Source organism: Populus trichocarpa, chromosome 10 (genome assembly GCF_000002775.5).
Source record: "Populus trichocarpa isolate Nisqually-1 chromosome 10, P.trichocarpa_v4.1, whole genome shotgun sequence".
NCBI classification, from domain to species: Eukaryota; Viridiplantae; Streptophyta; class Magnoliopsida; order Malpighiales; family Salicaceae; genus Populus; species Populus trichocarpa.
The window spans coordinates 20,499,210-20,516,892 of NC_037294.2; the positions used below are offsets into that span (position 1 = coordinate 20,499,210).

Sequence of the window (17,683 nt, forward strand, 5' to 3'; positions counted from 1 at the left end):
GGATAGACACTCCACGTGATTGCATATATATTGCTAGCTTGTATTGAGCCTTTTGGCTCCTCCCCTTACCCAAGATAAAACTTCAAGTGTAAGCTTATCCATGACATTAAACATCAAAATTCAAATATTGATTCGTTTCCTACTCTAGAAAACATTGTCTCGATAAGTAGAAAAGGCTAGGGGGGGGAAAATGCCCATTGGCTCAAAACCAGGCCAGAGCTTATCACAAACCATGAAGTAAAATCAGGTCATACCGTACTCAGGGAAACCTTGCAGAATTTTCCAATCACAAATTTTTGAAAGCAGACTCGTGAGCTGATTTCTGTGGGGTTAGTCTATTCAACAATGCCTTGTTATGACAGTGCTCTGAATCAACGAAGTAGAAATTTCCGTTCGCCTTAAAAGTCACAAAGGGCCTGTTGGTTTCTGGAAGCCGGATATCAGCAAATTTGATAGTCTTTGGAATGTAGGTTGCTAACCAGGACATCATCTCCACTTCAAAACTATCTGAGCCGGGCTGCCATCTAAGCTTGTGAATGTAGGGGCTAACAAACCAGTGCAGAGCAGCAGTGGTTGAAGCACTGAAGAATATAACAGAAGATGCAACTGCCCCCTTCAGGATGACATTTGTATCTTGAGATGTCATAAAAGTTACAACCGGACCCAAGGATACAGACAGACAGCATGTTGAAAGAGAGAGCATTTTTACTTTCTTGATGGTGGATGTGATTGGACCATAATACACCACCCCAGTTTCTTTTTCATCTTCTCCTGCTTCCTTCCCTCGGCGTGGTCCAATGCTGATCTTATTGTCATCTTTTGTTGTTGTAGCTCGAGATGCCCATCTTTTCTGAGTAGCAGTGAGACTGGCATGGTTGAAGTTGAGTTTGGCACACTGATCGTGTGGCCATGTGCCAAACCGACAAGGATGATAGCCTAAAAGAGAGAAAAACAATGACAATAAGAACACATAGAGTAGTGGCTATTTAAGAAATGCTCCCAAGAACTTTGTAGATATGCTTTCTCATCTATTGATTAGCCTCTCCAAACAGAAGCAGACATTACTACGTAACAGATAATACTAAAACATAATCAAGCAACTTCAGAAAGAATAATCTGCATTCGACTCATAATAAGAACCTTCCTGACACAAATCAATAGGCTGACTCTAAAATATGACTTGTCATGATCAGCAACAAATAAAATATGTATAAATGAACCCGAGTAAAGAGAAAAATTGAACATAGATCATAGCATATTCCAATAACAGGTTCAGATACACATAATAGAAATTGCCATGGGGCATGGAATTATCAAAGGGAAATCAATGATCACGTTATGAATCCTGTAATAGCAGGTGCTACTGAATTGAAATACAGAGTCTAAGACAGTGAGCAATTTGTCAAGTCCGATTCGTTTAGACACTATGGCATTGGTAGAAAGTTCTAAGACAACGCCTAAGAAGTTCATTCTCTTATTGAAATCACGTAAAAAGGAGCTAAAAATAAAATGTAAGTGACAGCCAGTGGTACTTCTAGAATTCATCTAAACAGATGATACCTTCAGCCATATAGTCCATCACAAGCTATAGGGCACAACATTTTGACTTGAACCATATCCATGAACAACTGAACTTAGCCAGTGACCAGCTTTGCCCAAAAACAATTTAATTTCACAGAAGTGACCTCATGTTTTCAAATGAGAATTTCAACATAAAAGCAGCAAAAAGCAAATGACTTTAAAGTTCCTGACGTTGTTCAATGAAACCATTTAAGAGACAAGGGATATTACATACAAAGATCGACAAACACACTAGCTGATTCAAGAAAGTGTCCCCGTAAGCAAAATTAAATATGATCTTTTAAGTCCAAACTGTAAATAAGTCCAGGCATATATTTCAGTCTAGGCAGCACAGAACAGAAATTGCAGCAAAGCAATATGGTGCAGAGGGAAAGATTCACAAAAACACGGTTGAAAAAGGACCGTCTTAAAACAAAATACAACAAATTTAATTCATGTGAACTGGTTGATCCTAAATCTTTATATTAACGGCTTAATAAGTTCAAAACACAGAAGAACAGGCATTGAGCTACATACATTCCTAGCTTCCAACGTATCAAGTATTCATTACCCCAACAACATCAAACTATTCAAAAGTGCATATAGTTCACATATGCTCGGATATTGAGGATACTCAAGAAGCTGAAGACTGGTCGATCCTAAATCTTTATTGAACGGCTTGATTCAACAGAGTTGAAACCTTTTCACTAGATTATATACATAAGCCAGCCCCTCCCTCTTAATTCAACAGAACCTCTAAGAGCACAAAAACAATTAAGGGTCTCTTACACTCTTCCAATTCTAAATCTTTATGCTTTTGAAAATTTAAACCCTTGTATGTGCTAAAGATTCCAGCTTTATTCACTCTAGAACAAATCCCCCCACAGAAATGAAACAACCTGGTTTCTTCTCCAATCAAAAATCAGATATTGCATCGTGACTTTTAAGTTAGTTACTGGTTTGTGCTCTTTGAAGTAAAAATGAGATTGTAAAATGAAAGCCAGGTATATAGGGAAAAGGAAATGAAGAGAGAAACCTGAGTGGAAGTTTCTGATGGTTGAGAGCTGTTTGCTTTGAGATCGAAGCAAATGAAGAAGAGCCGCTCCTCTCGCCATTTCTTTGGGCTTCCTTTGAGTTTCTTGATTCCCGCAGGACTCCCTTCGTGAGTGTAAATATCCAAGGGTTTGGTTTGGACTTGGAGGGTTCAAGAGCCTTTGAGCTCAAGAATCAACTCTCTTATTCATAATTAGAATAATCCGAAGGCCAGAAGGGCATTTGGTCTAGTGGTATGATTCTCGCTTAGGGTGCGAGAGGTCCCGAGTTCAATTCTCGGAATGCCCCTTAGTTCTTTTTTTTCCCTTCACTGTGTTTTTCCGGTGAAGTGTTTCGGAGGTTTTCGGGCTAAGCAATTCGGAGATTTTGTGGATTAGGGGAAGTCTTCCTTTAAAAAGATTTCGGAGATTTTTGCGTTAAGAAATATTTTTAAGTGTATTTGCAATGTTTGTGAAATGATTTCCAACATTTTACCATATTTATTTACGACAATGTCACTCATTATTATAATATATAGCAGACACAAAATAACAAAACAACATGGTTTTGTCGAAACGGAAGAGATCCGAGTGATTGGAAAGGAAAAACCTAGATTAGCGAGCTAATTATCAAAATAATATTTTTTATTTATTTATTTTTAATTATCAAACTGATAATTTTTAACATAACACTTTAAAGTCATAAAAAAAAATTATATATTTCTAGAACACAGTTTAGCACAATTTACTGGCCACAAGCAGCATCAAGTTAATTAATCATACTATCTTTGACAGCTTCTTTTCAGACCCAGTTCCTGTAAGAGTAAAACATTCTATTTCCTAATTGTTTTTCTCTTCCAAGCATCTCATTTCCTCAGTCCTAACACACCACTGCTGCTGCCACGTCCTTTCTTTTTTGCATTTTTATTATTTATTTATTTATTGAACCCTCAAACCCAGTACTCCTTCCAGAATCCTGACAAAACAGTCGGGACAAAAATGAATTAATCAAATGAAATAAAATAAAATATTCTAATGTCTTGAAAGAACCTTCCCTTTAAAAAAAGAAGTCCTCCTCTCTTCTGCCTTTATATACTTTGATTTTGGCTAGCAAATCAATCCATCAATAACCATCTCTCTCTCAACTTCAAGGCCATTTTTCGTTCTTCTCTTTCTTTCCTTCTTTTTAAAAAAACAGGCACACAAAATGGAAAACACCACCATTATTTATCACCGTGAGGGGGGGTTAGAGCCTGAACAAGACCTCTCCTTCGGTGATCTTCTATCATCCCTCGACGAAGAACCTGAACGCGACACTTACTATCATGATGATCAAGAACAAAGAAATTCCTTTTCAAGCCAAGACTTCTTTGAGTTCTCTCCACCTGATGATCAGAGCACGGAGACAAACCCCCCGCGAGATATCATCTTCTTTGGAAGAAACATACTCCACGAGACAAAACAATCCGTCAACAGTCCTAACCCTTTTATTCATGGAACAAACTCTCATAACCCATTCAGTCGTTCACCTCACTTGTTGAACAGAAGCAGACGTTCACATTCACTTCACATAGAAACCTCAAAACCTTCTCAGGCCCCAATTTCAACCGGTAGTTTCCGGGACCAGTACTCAAGTAATAATTCAAGAAAGCACAAGGTCTTGATAGGATTGGCAAAGATTCCAGCAAAAATGGAGCTTAGTGACATCAAGAAAAGGCAGAGCCGTCAAGCACCGGCACCCATGATCCCGGCTGCGGAGCTGGCTGGTGATGAAAAACGCCTTTTTATGGGCATTGATAGATCAGGTAAAAGCTGCCAAAAGGGTCGTGGGGAATTTGCCAAACCATTAAAGTAGAGGACGTATCTTTCAGGTTCTTTCGCCAAGGCTTGTTTTAAAGGGTGCATTCCCCTCTTGTGATCAGGACTTGATCATCCCTGCACTTGATCAGAGATAGATTCTCGGATTTTATGTATATAGAAAGTCCATAGGTAATTATAATAAGTGGATTTTACTTGATTATTGAACCATCTCTACAGTTCTAATCATTCCCATCGTGCAATACTTTCTGAAAATGTGGAGTCTTGATGTTCTTCCAAGTACTCTGCCTCGGGCTACAAATTGGTGGGGAATTTGTATATAGACTTTGTTTATATGGATCAAATCTGTATAAAAAAATTATCTTATCTTAGCTCCCTGTAATTTCTTTCTTAAAAAGAATTTAATAGAGAAATGGCTTGAATATTTCTTAATTTCTAGTTTACATCCACCAAGAATCCGCTTCTGATTTCAACATGTTTCTACTTTCTACCTTACAATTTTTTTAATTCAAGTATAATTTAAACTTGTTTCTATATATATCATTTTAAGTTTGGTATATAATACGAGAAAAAAAATTAATTTTTATATATAAAAATTAATTTAAGGATATGTTAAAAAGATTTGAAAAAAAGTTCAAAACAAAAAGACATATTAGAGGTACACTATTTTGGTGCATTCAAAGAAAAACAGAGAGAGAGAGAGATAGAGAAACGGCGCCGTTACCCGACATATCACAGCAGCATGAATAAACCGACGTCGTTAAAAAGAGAAGTCAGGTTTTCGTTTCGCAATTTGGCAAGACAGATAGCGAGACAAAGCAGTCTCCCTGCGCCTGCTCTGTTTACTTCCACCACTCCCTCTACTGTCTCCGTATACAGATACGAATATTTCCAGGTATTTTACACATGAAATGTATGTATATATCTTCTGCTTAGCAATTCAATTTTACCATCTTTGAATGTTTTTAACAAAGTTTAATTTGTATTTGTTTTCTTCTTCTTTTTTTCTGTTTTAGCAGTCAGATGGAACCGTCGGTTTTTTATTTTGGTAATCTTCCGGTAAGAAATCCCGACGGCAACGATGCCGACACGGAGGGTTTCAAGCATAGCGTGGATGAAATTTTCCAAAAAGTTGATAAAGTAAGCTAGTCATCATAAAAAAAAAATGCGCGTAGAATGAATGTTGTGAAAGATTTGAGGATTATTTTGGTTTTTGCTTTTGAATCTGTAGTTGGAGCAAAGAATGAATGGGGTTGAGCAGTTTTACTTGGATATAAGTAAAAAGCAGCAGAGTGGTTCTTCGAAAGGTGGTGGTAGCTCGATTGTGAAAGATAAAGATAAAGAGAGGCATGTTACTAGTATTAGGAAACAGCAGCAAGATGCGTCGAAACGAGAGGCTGCTGCTGCTAAGAGAATGCAAGAGCTTATGCGCCAATTCGGTACCATATTGCGTCAAGTAATGTATCACTCGGTGCTTTCTATGTTTTTCGTTTGTCTGGATGAAACTTGATTTTTCCTTTCTGTTATGAAATCTTAAGGTGGATTGAGAAATTGCTGTCTGGATTGTTTAATATGTTATGGAAATTGGTTCCTTTTACCCCTGCTATATCTCATTGTTATGATGACAGACCAATTAGTTATGGAAATTTGTTCTTGGATGCTTGAGGTTAAAGAAACAAAATAAGTGTTACGAGCTGATTTTCGTTATCTAATGTAGTTTCTTTTTTGTTGCCTTCAGATCACGCAGCACAAATGGGCTTGGCCTTTTATGCAACCTGTAGATGTTAAAGGTCTTAGGTTGCATGACTATTATGAGGTGAAGTTATAGCATCCTTCTCAATTTCCTATTTCATCAGCATGTACTATAACAGAAATCACATGAAGCGCTTTTACCCTTTTCCAGTGACTGCGCAGGAATCGTTCAGTATAATTGTGAACACGAAACAACACACAAACCCCATTTAAACATGTATCGAGTTGTTTTTAAAAGGATAGCAAATTGTGCTTTCAACTTTTAGTTTGTGTGATGAGGGATCACACACATGCAAGTGTGACTTGTTACTTATTTGGGAATATGACCCACCATGAATTTTAGTTGTTTCAATCATTTATCACTCTGGTTGTTAATTGCTCTACCATTTTAGAGTTGGATTCCATCTGAATATGACTTCAATGAAATTGGCACATATGGTATTCAATAGGTTATCGACAAGCCCATGGACTTCAGTACAATAAAAAATCAAATGGAGGCTAAGGATGGCACAGGATATAAGAATGTCAGAGAGATAAGTGCTGATGTGAGGTTAGTGTTTAAGAATGCAATGAAATATAATGATGAAAGAAGCGATGTTCATGTTATGGCCAAAACATTGCTGGGAAAATTTGAGGAGAAGTGGCTACAACTTCTGCCTAAAGTCACTGAAGAGGTATGTGTTATGGAGCTATCTTAGTCCATGATCTTTTTGCTGAGAGAAATGCAATTGCCTTGCTTTCTATTTTTGGATAATTTTATGGAATACCAAATCAATACACACAGGAAAAAAGAAGAGAAGACGAGGAAGTGGAGGCTAAATTGGATATGCAGCTTGCTCAGGAGGCTGCTCATGCTAAAATGGCTCGTGATTTGAGTAATGAGGTATACTGAAACATCACAGCCTTTCTCACAAATATATAAAGCACTGAAAAATCTTTTAATTTGCTTCCTCCCATGCTTGATCTATTAATATTTTTGTATAACTATAGAATTCTCCATAAACATGTTGAAATTGATTTTCTATTATAATCAAGTTCAACAATGCATTTCATCTTGTATTAGGGTTATGTTGGAAAATATGTTTTAAGATTCTGTAATGACCTGTTTTCAGCTTTATGAGGTTGATATGCATCTGGAAGAGCTTCGGGATATTGTTGTTCAAAAGTGCAGGTTAGTGGTGGTCCAGCTTTGTATATGTAGTGGATAATACTGCGAATACAAAAGTTATTTCTTATAGGCGTATTCTGGGTATGCTTAAAAGCTAACTTATGAGTTACATCTGCTCGAAGATTTAAAATTCTGTTTTCCAATTCTCCATGGAAACTAACTAAGTTAATTTTGAAAATTCCATTCCAGAAAGATGTCCACTGAAGAGAAAAGAAAGCTCGGGGTGGCTCTTACGAGACTTTCTCCTGAAGATCTAACTAAAGCATTGGAGATTGTTGCTCGGAGTAATCCAGGCTTCCAAGCAACTGCTGAAGAGGTGGATCTCGACATTGATGCTCAGGTCATAATTTATGTTATAATTAGTGCTTCTTTGTTAGATTCTTAACGAACTGTTTAGTAAAGGGACGAATTGTTGAGTTTGCTCTGTTCCCGTTGCAGACTGAATCCACCCTGTGGAGGCTAAAGTTTTTGGTGAAAGATGTGCTGGAAGTCCAGGGAAAAAGTGCGGCAAGCACAGGTGGCAATAACAACAACAACAACAACAACAAGAACACCAGCAATAACAACAAACGAAAAAGAGAGATTTGCGATGCTATTGCCAAAACTGCCAAGAAAAGGAGTAAAAAGCCCTCTTCTTGAACTTTTTGTATCATAAACAAGTGTTTTTCTGGATTTTGGTAAGCTTGCATCTTGGTTGCATTTTCTCATGGAACAATATAGCGGGCAGCAATTCTTACTGTCTGATAACGAGTCTGATTTGTCAAGGCACATATCTTGACTTGTCTCTTGGTAAATGATATTTATCTTCTGAGAGGAGCTAGTTGTTGCTAAGCCTTTCTAATGTGCAATTGTTTCAAAAAAAAAATCAGATTCAAGCGGTTTTTTTTTTTGGCAATGTAAATCTCCTTCGCTTGTTCTGCCACAATTTTGTAAGATGTACAACAACGACAGAGCCAGACACCATTTTTTGCATGAGTTTGAAATGGAGGCGTTGGGCCCCTTCTTGACTTCTTGGCAATTTGCTCAACACAACACTTTCAACCATCGATTCTGACTTCACACACATCCCACTCTTCTCTGTCAGAGTAGGAAGATAGCTTTGATTGTGTCTGAACTGCCTATTGACTCTCACCCAGAAAACTTCCACACTGGGTTACCTTGTCTTCTGTTTCTGTGTGGCATAATCTCTTTGCATGAAAATTTTTGCTTGGTCTTCTTTCTTCAAGAAAATGCTTCCCCAATCCCTGTGATGAAAGAAACTAGCAAGATGAGAAACGGAGCATTTACCTGCGAGGCCATGACTGTTTAATAAATGAACATTTTGATTGAGTGGTGATTGTCGATTTGTGGATCAATGATTTCGAGTGGTCCTGTTCGTGGGTGATATTTTTGTTTAATGGAGAACAGAGATGGGACTTGAATTTTCTCATCGTGTCACTTGGAACAGCTGAATGTTTACTGGCGGCAATGCTTTCCTGTTTTAGTTTTGCCACACCTTTTTTCTTTCTATGCCACGCATGTCTAGCTGCTCATACGGCTTCTTCCCCAGTTATGGAAAAAAGGAGGTTTTGTAGCAGAAGTACCTCTATGGAGCACCAATGGGCAACTGCATTCACGATACTTATATCTTTACTCTTATTGAAAGGGTGGGGAAATGTGCGGGGGAGTATGGAGCATCTGAGGGAAATCAGGCCACGGTGCCATGGTGGGGATGGCTTGCAACCCACTGGTGCTAGGCGATGGAAATTGCTGGAACTGGTGGCTGAGCAGTTTGCAGCCACCCGCCCATTCTTTTTAATTCCTTCTATAACTACTTGTTTTTCTCACAGCAACATGTCGTCTCCCAATGTATAGAATGTCAAGTCTCGTTTTTTAGTTCCTTTTAATTCCGAGGAACGGAAGGTGCACCAGAGGGTTAAGGATATCGATGCCCAATTGCAATGCCAGAGGAGGAGGTGCTCCCTCTCCTCTCTTTAATTATTAACAGTCGTTATTGTGCTATTGTTTGATAGAGTTTAAGATCAAGATTTGGAATCAGATCAACAACAAAAACAAAAAGACGAAGATTTTTTTTTATAGAATTTAGTCTCTAATATATTATTCTTCTTCGAAGAAAATGCTATTATTTCCATACAAACCTTTGTTTTGTACATGTTGGGAAAAAAAAAAAAGGAAAGTAAAAACTATATAGCACATTACTCTCTCTCTCTCTCTCTTTTCAATCTAAACTTTCAAAAAACCTTGAGAGCAAGCTATTAAATGTGAAAAACGTATAGATTTAAAATCATATATTTCTACCTAAATTCGTAAAATAATTAAAATGGATCGTTGATTTTTAGTCAAGTGTCACCCCTTTTCACTCCTGTAAACAAAAGAATGTACAGAAGTTCAATAAGATGAATTCTACATAACAAAACAGACCCTATACACAGTTATTAGCCCGATCCTAAGAGTTGGGCCTCCATATCTTTATTCTTCAACACCTTGTCAATGTTTCAGCCCACAGCCATCGTTTAAGCTTTGGTATTTGGTATCCTTAAATTCGATATGCACAGGGCTCCCCGATATTAAAGCTTTCAAGGGTTTCTTTGTCGCCCAAATTATAAAGCGATGAATGATCTAGTTCATGAACCTTTTCACACTCCAGATTTATGAAATGATGCATGATTGACCGGACAGGACCTCTTCCCACTTCCAGATGCGCAGATGAAAGAAAGGAGACACATGAAGACGCTTCCACGGCATAGACTATTTTAGACAATTAACGGTTCCCGGAAAAAACGACTCTTTGGTTTTTCATCGCATAAACCACCTCTTCCCAGTGTATTTGTACACGCATCCTCGGTGTAAATGGCAAAAACTAATTGAGACAGAAGCAGAGCTTGCGAAGCATCGCTAGGATGCAATGTATTACATGGCATTCATTCTATCAAGAAAAAGAAAATCCAAAGGAATAACGCGAAATAAAAGATGTACTGACTGATAACGAGTTTTGACATGAAAATTCAGATAAAACACAACACGTCTTCCGGAGTTCCCGGAGTCCGATAACTAGACATTAAAATTAAAATAAGAGCTGTTCATGAAACTAGAAACATCACCAACATCTAAATTTAAGAGAGCCAGCAAAAAAGCAGGCAGAAACTGAATGCAGAAAGAACATCAAGCCTTGAATCACGCCACCGCCGATCAAGAACCCAGTTCTGAGAACAGCCTTGTGATGATGGTGACCACATAAAACTAAAAGTCTCATGACACAAAGATAGACATCCATGGGATAGACATCCAATAAAAAGCAAGACATTATTTTTAAGATAGCTTTCAATAGCATCAACCTGCACGGTTCACTTGCCACCCTTCTTGGCAGCAGATATGGTCACCTTAGCACCAGAGGGATCCTTCTTCTCCACGTTCTTGATAACTCCCACAGCAACGGTCTGGCGCATGTCCCTCACAGCAAAACGACCAAGTGGAGGATACGCTGAGAAAGTCTCCACCACCATGGGCTTGGTGGGAATCATCTTGATCATACCAGCATCACCGTTCTTCAGGAACTTGGGCTCCTTCTCCAGTTCCTTACCAGACCGCCTGTCAATCTTGGTTAGGATCTCAGCAAACTTCACAGCAATGTGACAGGTGTGGCAGTCAAGGACAGGGGCGTAACCGTTTCCGATCTGCCCAGGATGGTTCATGATGATAACTTGGGCGGTGAAGTTGGCAGATTATTCTTTCTGAAGTTGCTTGATTATGTTTTAGTATTATCTGTTACGTAGTAATGTCTGCTTCTGTTTGGAGAGGCTAATCAATAGATGAGAAAGCATATCTACAAAGTTCTTGGGAGCATTTCTTAAATAGCCACTACTCTATGTGTTCTTATTGTCATTGTTTTTCTCTCTTTTAGGCTATCATCCTTGTCGGTTTGGCACATGGCCACACGATCAGTGTGCCAAACTCAACTTCAACCATGCCAGTCTCACTGCTACTCAGAAAAGATGGGCATCTCGAGCTACAACAACAAAAGATGACAATAAGATCAGCATTGGACCACGCCGAGGGAAGGAAGCAGGAGAAGATGAAAAAGAAACTGGGGTGGTGTATTATGGTCCAATCACATCCACCATCAAGAAAGTAAAAATGCTCTCTCTTTCAACATGCTGTCTGTCTGTATCCTTGGGTCCGGTTGTAACTTTTATGACATCTCAAGATACAAATGTCATCCTGAAGGGGGCAGTTGCATCTTCTGTTATATTCTTCAGTGCTTCAACCACTGCTGCTCTGCACTGGTTTGTTAGCCCCTACATTCACAAGCTTAGATGGCAGCCCGGCTCAGATAGTTTTGAAGTGGAGATGATGTCCTGGTTAGCAACCTACATTCCAAAGACTATCAAATTTGCTGATATCCGGCTTCCAGAAACCAACAGGCCCTTTGTGACTTTTAAGGCGAACGGAAATTTCTACTTCGTTGATTCAGAGCACTGTCATAACAAGGCATTGTTGAATAGACTAACCCCACAGAAATCAGCTCACGAGTCTGCTTTCAAAAATTTGTGATTGGAAAATTCTGCAAGGTTTCCCTGAGTACGGTATGACCTGATTTTACTTCATGGTTTGTGATAAGCTCTGGCCTGGTTTTGAGCCAATGGGCATTTTCCCCCCCCTAGCCTTTTCTACTTATCGAGACAATGTTTTCTAGAGTAGGAAACGAATCAATATTTGAATTTTGATGTTTAATGTCATGGATAAGCTTACACTTGAAGTTTTATCTTGGGTAAGGGGAGGAGCCAAAAGGCTCAATACAAGCTAGCAATATATATGCAATCACGTGGAGTGTCTATCCCATTTTAGCTCTAATTAAGTGATGTACAGGAAGTACCAGAATGAAGCAAACCATATATATATATATATATATATATATATATATGTATATCCCCTGCCAATAACGAAGCAAGCCTCCTGCACCTAAAATTCCAAGTTTTCCTCTGCTCAACCATCCATGTTAAGTTCAACCGACCTTGGGAGGGTGGATTCCAAGCAATTTGCCTTTCCTCCCCAGCAACGTGGGGTTCGGTGAAGCATGCTTTATTCCAGGTTGCTTTAATTTCTTTGATAGAATGAGAAATGAAATTTCAGTAAAAATTATTACTGGTAAAGAAACAGAGAGGAAATTAAATGGATTATTTTGGTGAGTGGCATTGGGATTGAATAGCCCTCAACTACACCACCTCCTCCTGCGATGCACTGATCATCGTTTTCTTTGCCAGTTTGAGACACTGTGAAGTTGGGACCTAAACGATTCTCTAGGCAATTTGAAAAACTCAAGCCTTTCTACTCTCACCGGTCTGCTCCACACTAACCCGGGACGAAGGCAATCTATTAGCACTTGTTCTGGTACCCACGCTGCAAGGGCACTCAAAATCAATTAATACAAGCTCGAGTTTGCATCAGGAAGGCAGGTCACACCAATTTTCTCACAACAGATTTCAAAAAGATCTCACTAAACAGTTGTGAATCCCGATTGCCTCTGCAGCTAGAGGCCTGTCCACCCAAGCTTTCGTTCCCAGCGGCCAACTGATAAATTTTGCCTGCCTTGATAAAAAAATTTACAATGACATTACAGTCATTCAGTCACCTAAGAAATGAAGCACAAAGAACAAGAAATGGGAACAGGCAATCGTCTTAATCCTCGTGGAGGTTTCGTCTAAATTGCAGTTCAAACCTTGAGAGACAGGCAATAGAAAAAACATTCAGAATATCACTCTTCTACAAAGGCATACGTAGAAACTAAGCAGACGAACAAAAACTCGACAAGTAAAATGGTAAAAAGTATTCAAGGGTACTTAACATAACAGCAAAATACTTAACTCCTGAGCAGAGCAAGTGAAAATAAAAACAGATTAAAATTCTCAACATGGGAGACACAACAATGACTCGGAAAAAAAATCAAGACCGAAACCACGCCACCGCCTATCAAGAACCCAGTTCTGTGAACAAAAGCCTTGCAATGAAGGTGATGACTTAAGACTACAGTTCTCATAATGAACAGATAGACATCCAAGAAATGGACCAGTAACAAGAACCCACTCTTGATTTTTATTAAAGCTTCTTAGTGCACCAACTCGCACGGTTCACTTGGCACCCTTCTTGGCAGCAGATTTGGTCACCTTAGCACCAGAGGGATCCTTCTTCTCCACGCTCTTGATAACTCCCACAGCAACGGTCTGGCGCATGTCCCTCACAGCAAAACGACCAAGTGGAGGATACGCTGAGAAAGTCTCCACCACCATGGGCTTGGTGGGAATCATCTTGATCATACCAGCATCACCGTTCTTCAGGAACTTGGGCTCCTTCTCCAGTTCCTTACCAGACCGCCTGTCAATCTTGGTGAGGATCTCAGCAAACTTCACAGCAATGTGACAGGTGTGGCAGTCAAGGACTGGAGCGTAACCGTTTCCGATCTGTCCAGGATGGTTCATGATGATAACCTGGGAGGTGAAGTTGGCAGCTTCCCTCGCAGGATCGTCCTTGGAGTTTGAGGCCACAAAACCACGCTTCAGATCCTTAACAGCTACATTCTTAACATTGAACCCGACATTGTCACCAGGAAGAGCCTCTAGGAGAGCCTCGTGGTGCATCTCAACAGACTTCACTTCAGTACTCAGTCCAGTTGGACCGAATGTGACAACCATGCCGGGCTTGATGACACCAGTTTCAACACGACCCACTGGGACAGTTCCGATACCACCAATCTTGTACACATCCTGAAGTGGGAGACGGAGGGGCTTGTCTGAGGGCCTCTTGGGCTCCTGGATCTGGTCAAGGGCATCCAGGAGTGTTGGGCCCTTGTACCAGTCAAGGTTGGTGGACCTCTCAATCATGTTGTCACCCTCAAATCCAGAGATTGGGACAAAGGGAATCTTGTCAGGGTTGTAACCAACCTTCTTCAAGTAGGAGGACACTTCCTTGACAATTTCATCATACCTTGCCTTGGAGTATTTTGGAGTGGTGGCATCCATCTTTTCCAGAAAGAACCAGCAAACATCAGTAGAAAGCAAAAAACAACTTAACTACAAGCAGGCAACAGGTAAGAATTCGATGAAATATTAACCACCCAGTTAACTTGAAGGAAGAAAAAATAAATATACCTTGTTACAACAGCATATCATTTGCTTCACACCGAGGGTAAAAGCAAGAAGAGCGTGCTCACGGGTCTGGCCATCCTTGGAGATACCAGCTTCGAAACCACCAGTGGTGGAATCAATGATAAGCACGGCACAGTCAGCCTGGGAAGTCCCAGTAATCATGTTCTTGATAAAGTCACGATGTCCAGGGGCATCAATGACAGTGCAGTAGTACCTGGTGGTCTCAAACTTCCACAGGGCAATATCAATGGTGATACCACGCTCGCGCTCAGCCTTGAGCTTGTCGAGCACCCAGGCATACTTGAATGACCTCTTGTTCATCTCAGCAGCTTCCTTCTCGAACCTCTCAATGACACGCTTGTCAATACCTCCAAGCTTGTAGATCAAGTGGCCAGTGGTGGTTGACTTTCCAGAGTCCACATGGCCAATGACCACGATGTTGATGTGAGTCTTCTCTTTACCCATGCTTAAGTCTTAGTGTTAAACTGTTAAACATAAAAACATAATGTTAGAAACCATCCATGCCATACTAAAAATACACGATGAGAGCATACTCGAAATAAAGAATAAAGTCAACATCCAGAGGATAAATCATAGCAGTAGCTTTAAATTATTGACAGATTTTAGTAATTAAATTTCCAAAACTTCAACCTATAATAAAATTGCTATTAAAATCACAAAGCAGTACAGTGAGAACTGTTTATATAACAATTCTTCAAGAGTGCAACATCCATTTAAAGAGAACAAAAACACCAACTATCCATTATCTGATAAACAGTTGCAGCTTTTCAAATTTACAAATTTCAAATCCTGAAAATTTAACTAGTCTATTATCTCGTCAACAGACGAGTAAAACATCTAAATATCATCCATGAGAAGCCAGGTCAACATATATGTAAAAAAAATATTTTTCTTCAGAAGATCATAACAACAACAACAATTAATTTCTAATATCCATATCTGTCAAGCAGGAACAATTATCATTTAAGTTCTAACACGGAATCCAAATACACTAGTGATATCTTTTAGATCTGCGTAAAAAAATAAAAAAATAAAAAGAATTACAAAGGCACTAACAGTCAAATTTTAAACATAATACAGCTTAAAATCTTCGACAACGAAACCAGAAAAACTAACAAAACTTAATTAGAGATTTAATTAGAGATTAACCAGCAAAACACAATTATAATAACCCTTATTAGAACTAGAATAGAAAGCAAAGAGAGATAGGGATCGAAGAATCTGACCTGCAGAAAGTTTCGCTTAAACCTTAGCCGCTAAAGAGATGATAGGCAGAGAGTAGCAAATGGGGGGGGTGAAGAGAGAGTGTAGGGTTTGTGTCATTTATATTGCAAATATTGTAATTTGAGTTCCTAAACTGTCCTTGTTGTTAATTTAGAATCCCTGAGCTATCCTCTCGTGACTTTCCCCTGATGTGTTATATCACCAGCCGCATGAATGCGCGTATTACTATTCTGCTAGCAAATCAGTGCCTATGTTTGTTCACGCGCTTTAGAAAAGCGTGGAAGTGGTGGAAGTGTCTGTGTCCACTTTCAGGTTTAAAAGGATTTGACAGGGTGTCATGGAGAATACGGTAGAAAAATGTGAGAAATGTCAAATGATAAACGCTCGCTGTCCGCAAAAGGCAAGGGCAGATGAATAAACGACGTCATGTTGTCTGTTTTGGTAGGGTATTTTTGGGAGTTTATTCCAGGAGTGCCACATTAGAAAAAATATTTCTGATATATTAAAAAATAATTTTTAATCTAACACAGTAATTAATATGCATGCAGCAACTAACAAATTTCATTTTTTTTCTTTCTCAAATAATTCATCTATGCAAAAATCAACATGTATTTTTATAAAGATCCGATAATATGAAAAAAATAAAAATATCTAATGGCTATAAAAAAAAATGACATGGCAAAAAAAAAATCAAAAAAAAAGAAAAAAAAGTAGTGAGGCGTTGGAGACATGTAGCTCCGACAATAAAACTCTCAGTACTATCAAAAAAATATCAACAAGATAAATTCATACACAAACTAAAAAATCAACTTTGAAGCTATTAATAAGATGTCAACAAGTGAGCATATTGTCGCTTTTGAATTGAATATGCATTTCACAAATAACTTCGAAGTTAGTTTTCCATGATGTTTATGAATTTGTTTTGTTGATATATTTTTCAGTAGTACTATGAGTTTTATCATTCTAATTTTGGTGTGTTTTTGATACTTCATCTTTTTTTTTAATTTCTTTTCATTTGTTTTTTTATTTCATCCCATTAGATCATTTTTGTTTCTTTCATGCAATTTGGATCTTTATGAAAATGCATGTTGACTTCTGTGCATGTGAATTATTTGAGAAAAGAAAGAAATAATCAAAATTTATTGGCTGTGCATCTACTCAACACGGATAATTGTGCATGTAGTGTATGCATATATCAACTATTGTTAGCTTGAGAATTATTTTTCTAGATGTGCTAATTTGAAAAATATTTTTTTTTTCTACCATGCTAGTTTAGGGGAAAAAAAACTTCTATTTTTGGTTATTAGCACATTTTTTTTAAAAAAATATCAAAATAACATAGGTAAAAAAGAATTAGCGAAACAACATAATTTGTACATATCGCGATTGAGAAACGTGATTTTTATAACTTGTTGCTATTCAAAACAACGTCATCCAATGAAAAATTCTAAATGGGCAAGAAAAATGAGCGGGGATGGAGAAAAAATAAAGAAAAAAAATACCTTTAAAACACATTGAAGCTCTGATTCCTACATCATTGGTATCATTAGAAAGATTTTGACGAAACAAATCCAACATCACCAAGAAAGATCTCATCAACGGCGACCCGAGTGGGTTACACTTGCAGCCAAGAACAAGTGAGCCTCTTGTCGCCTTTGGGCGGCATGTGTGACCCACTCGGGTCGCCATTGATGATCTTTCTTGATGTCATTAGATTTTTCTCTCTTCTTCATTTTCAGCGGCTCTCCCACATCTCTCGACTGCTAATAATTAAAATATAAAAAAAATAAAGTTTCACAAAATTTAGAAAGACACACCCTTTAAATAGCGCAAATGAAAAAAAATAGTTATTTTTGTTATTTTTATTCTTTTTAACTACAACCTATTAATTCATAACAATTATCTTTAACGTAATGTAATAATAATCTCTATTACAACATATATATGGGAGAGCATGACCACATTTCAAT

The 17,683-nt window shown here is 38.4% G+C and overlaps 5 protein-coding genes and 1 non-coding gene across 9 annotated transcripts; 3 read left to right on the top strand and 3 right to left on the bottom strand.

The window, feature by feature from the left end:
- Positions 1-81: 81 nt before the first annotated feature.
- LOC7489637 (uncharacterized) lies at positions 82-2,758 on the bottom strand. The gene is made up of 2 exons (XM_002316314.4): positions 2,597-2,758; positions 82-936 (listed from the first exon to the last, which is right to left on the bottom strand). The coding sequence occupies exons 1-2, from the start codon at positions 2,673-2,675 to the stop codon at positions 287-289; spliced, it is 729 nt and encodes a 242-aa protein (XP_002316350.1). The 5' UTR covers positions 2,676-2,758; the 3' UTR covers positions 82-286.
- A 71-nt stretch (positions 2,759-2,829) lies between these two features.
- TRNAP-AGG (transfer RNA proline (anticodon AGG)) lies at positions 2,830-2,901 on the top strand. The gene has a single exon. It is a non-coding gene; the product is annotated as a tRNA-Pro (tRNA).
- Positions 2,902-5,142: 2,241 nt separating this feature from the next.
- Positions 5,143-8,145, top strand: LOC7489638 (transcription factor GTE6). 3 transcript variants are annotated; one of them, XM_024609987.2, is made up of 9 exons: positions 5,143-5,304; positions 5,429-5,549; positions 5,641-5,865; positions 6,148-6,225; positions 6,611-6,835; positions 6,946-7,044; positions 7,274-7,332; positions 7,519-7,669; positions 7,768-8,145. In XM_024609987.2, the coding sequence occupies exons 2-9, from the start codon at positions 5,433-5,435 to the stop codon at positions 7,966-7,968; spliced, it is 1,155 nt and encodes a 384-aa protein (XP_024465755.1). In that variant the 5' UTR covers positions 5,143-5,304; positions 5,429-5,432; the 3' UTR covers positions 7,969-8,145. The 3 variants fall into 3 exon arrangements, with proteins under 3 accessions (XP_024465755.1, XP_002315289.2, XP_024465756.1); XM_002315253.4 differs by having other exon boundaries at positions 5,154-5,304; positions 5,426-5,549; XM_024609988.2 differs by having other exon boundaries at positions 5,191-5,322.
- A 2,138-nt stretch (positions 8,146-10,283) lies between these two features.
- On the bottom strand, positions 10,284-15,881 carry LOC7489636 (elongation factor 1-alpha). Of its 2 annotated transcripts, XM_052456652.1 has the most exons (4): positions 15,716-15,881; positions 14,472-14,953; positions 13,446-14,342; positions 10,284-10,664 (listed from the first exon to the last, which is right to left on the bottom strand). In XM_052456652.1, exons 2-3 carry the CDS (start codon positions 14,931-14,933, stop codon positions 13,455-13,457), a joined length of 1,350 nt encoding a protein of 449 aa, XP_052312612.1. In that variant the 5' UTR covers positions 14,934-14,953; positions 15,716-15,881; the 3' UTR covers positions 10,284-10,664; positions 13,446-13,454. The 2 variants fall into 2 exon arrangements, with proteins under 2 accessions (XP_052312612.1, XP_002316351.2); XM_002316315.4 differs by lacking the exon at positions 10,284-10,664 and having other exon boundaries at positions 13,144-14,342.
- Positions 10,671-11,060, bottom strand: LOC112328978 (elongation factor 1-alpha). The gene has a single exon (XM_024610727.2). The coding sequence runs from the start codon at positions 11,019-11,021 to the stop codon at positions 10,674-10,676; it is 348 nt and encodes a 115-aa protein (XP_024466495.1). The 5' UTR covers positions 11,022-11,060; the 3' UTR covers positions 10,671-10,673.
- Positions 11,105-12,085, top strand: LOC127905871 (uncharacterized). The gene is made up of 2 exons (XM_052456497.1): positions 11,105-11,116; positions 11,185-12,085. Exons 1-2 carry the CDS (start codon positions 11,105-11,107, stop codon positions 11,878-11,880), a joined length of 708 nt encoding a protein of 235 aa, XP_052312457.1. The 3' UTR covers positions 11,881-12,085.
- Positions 15,882-17,683: the final 1,802 nt, after the last annotated feature.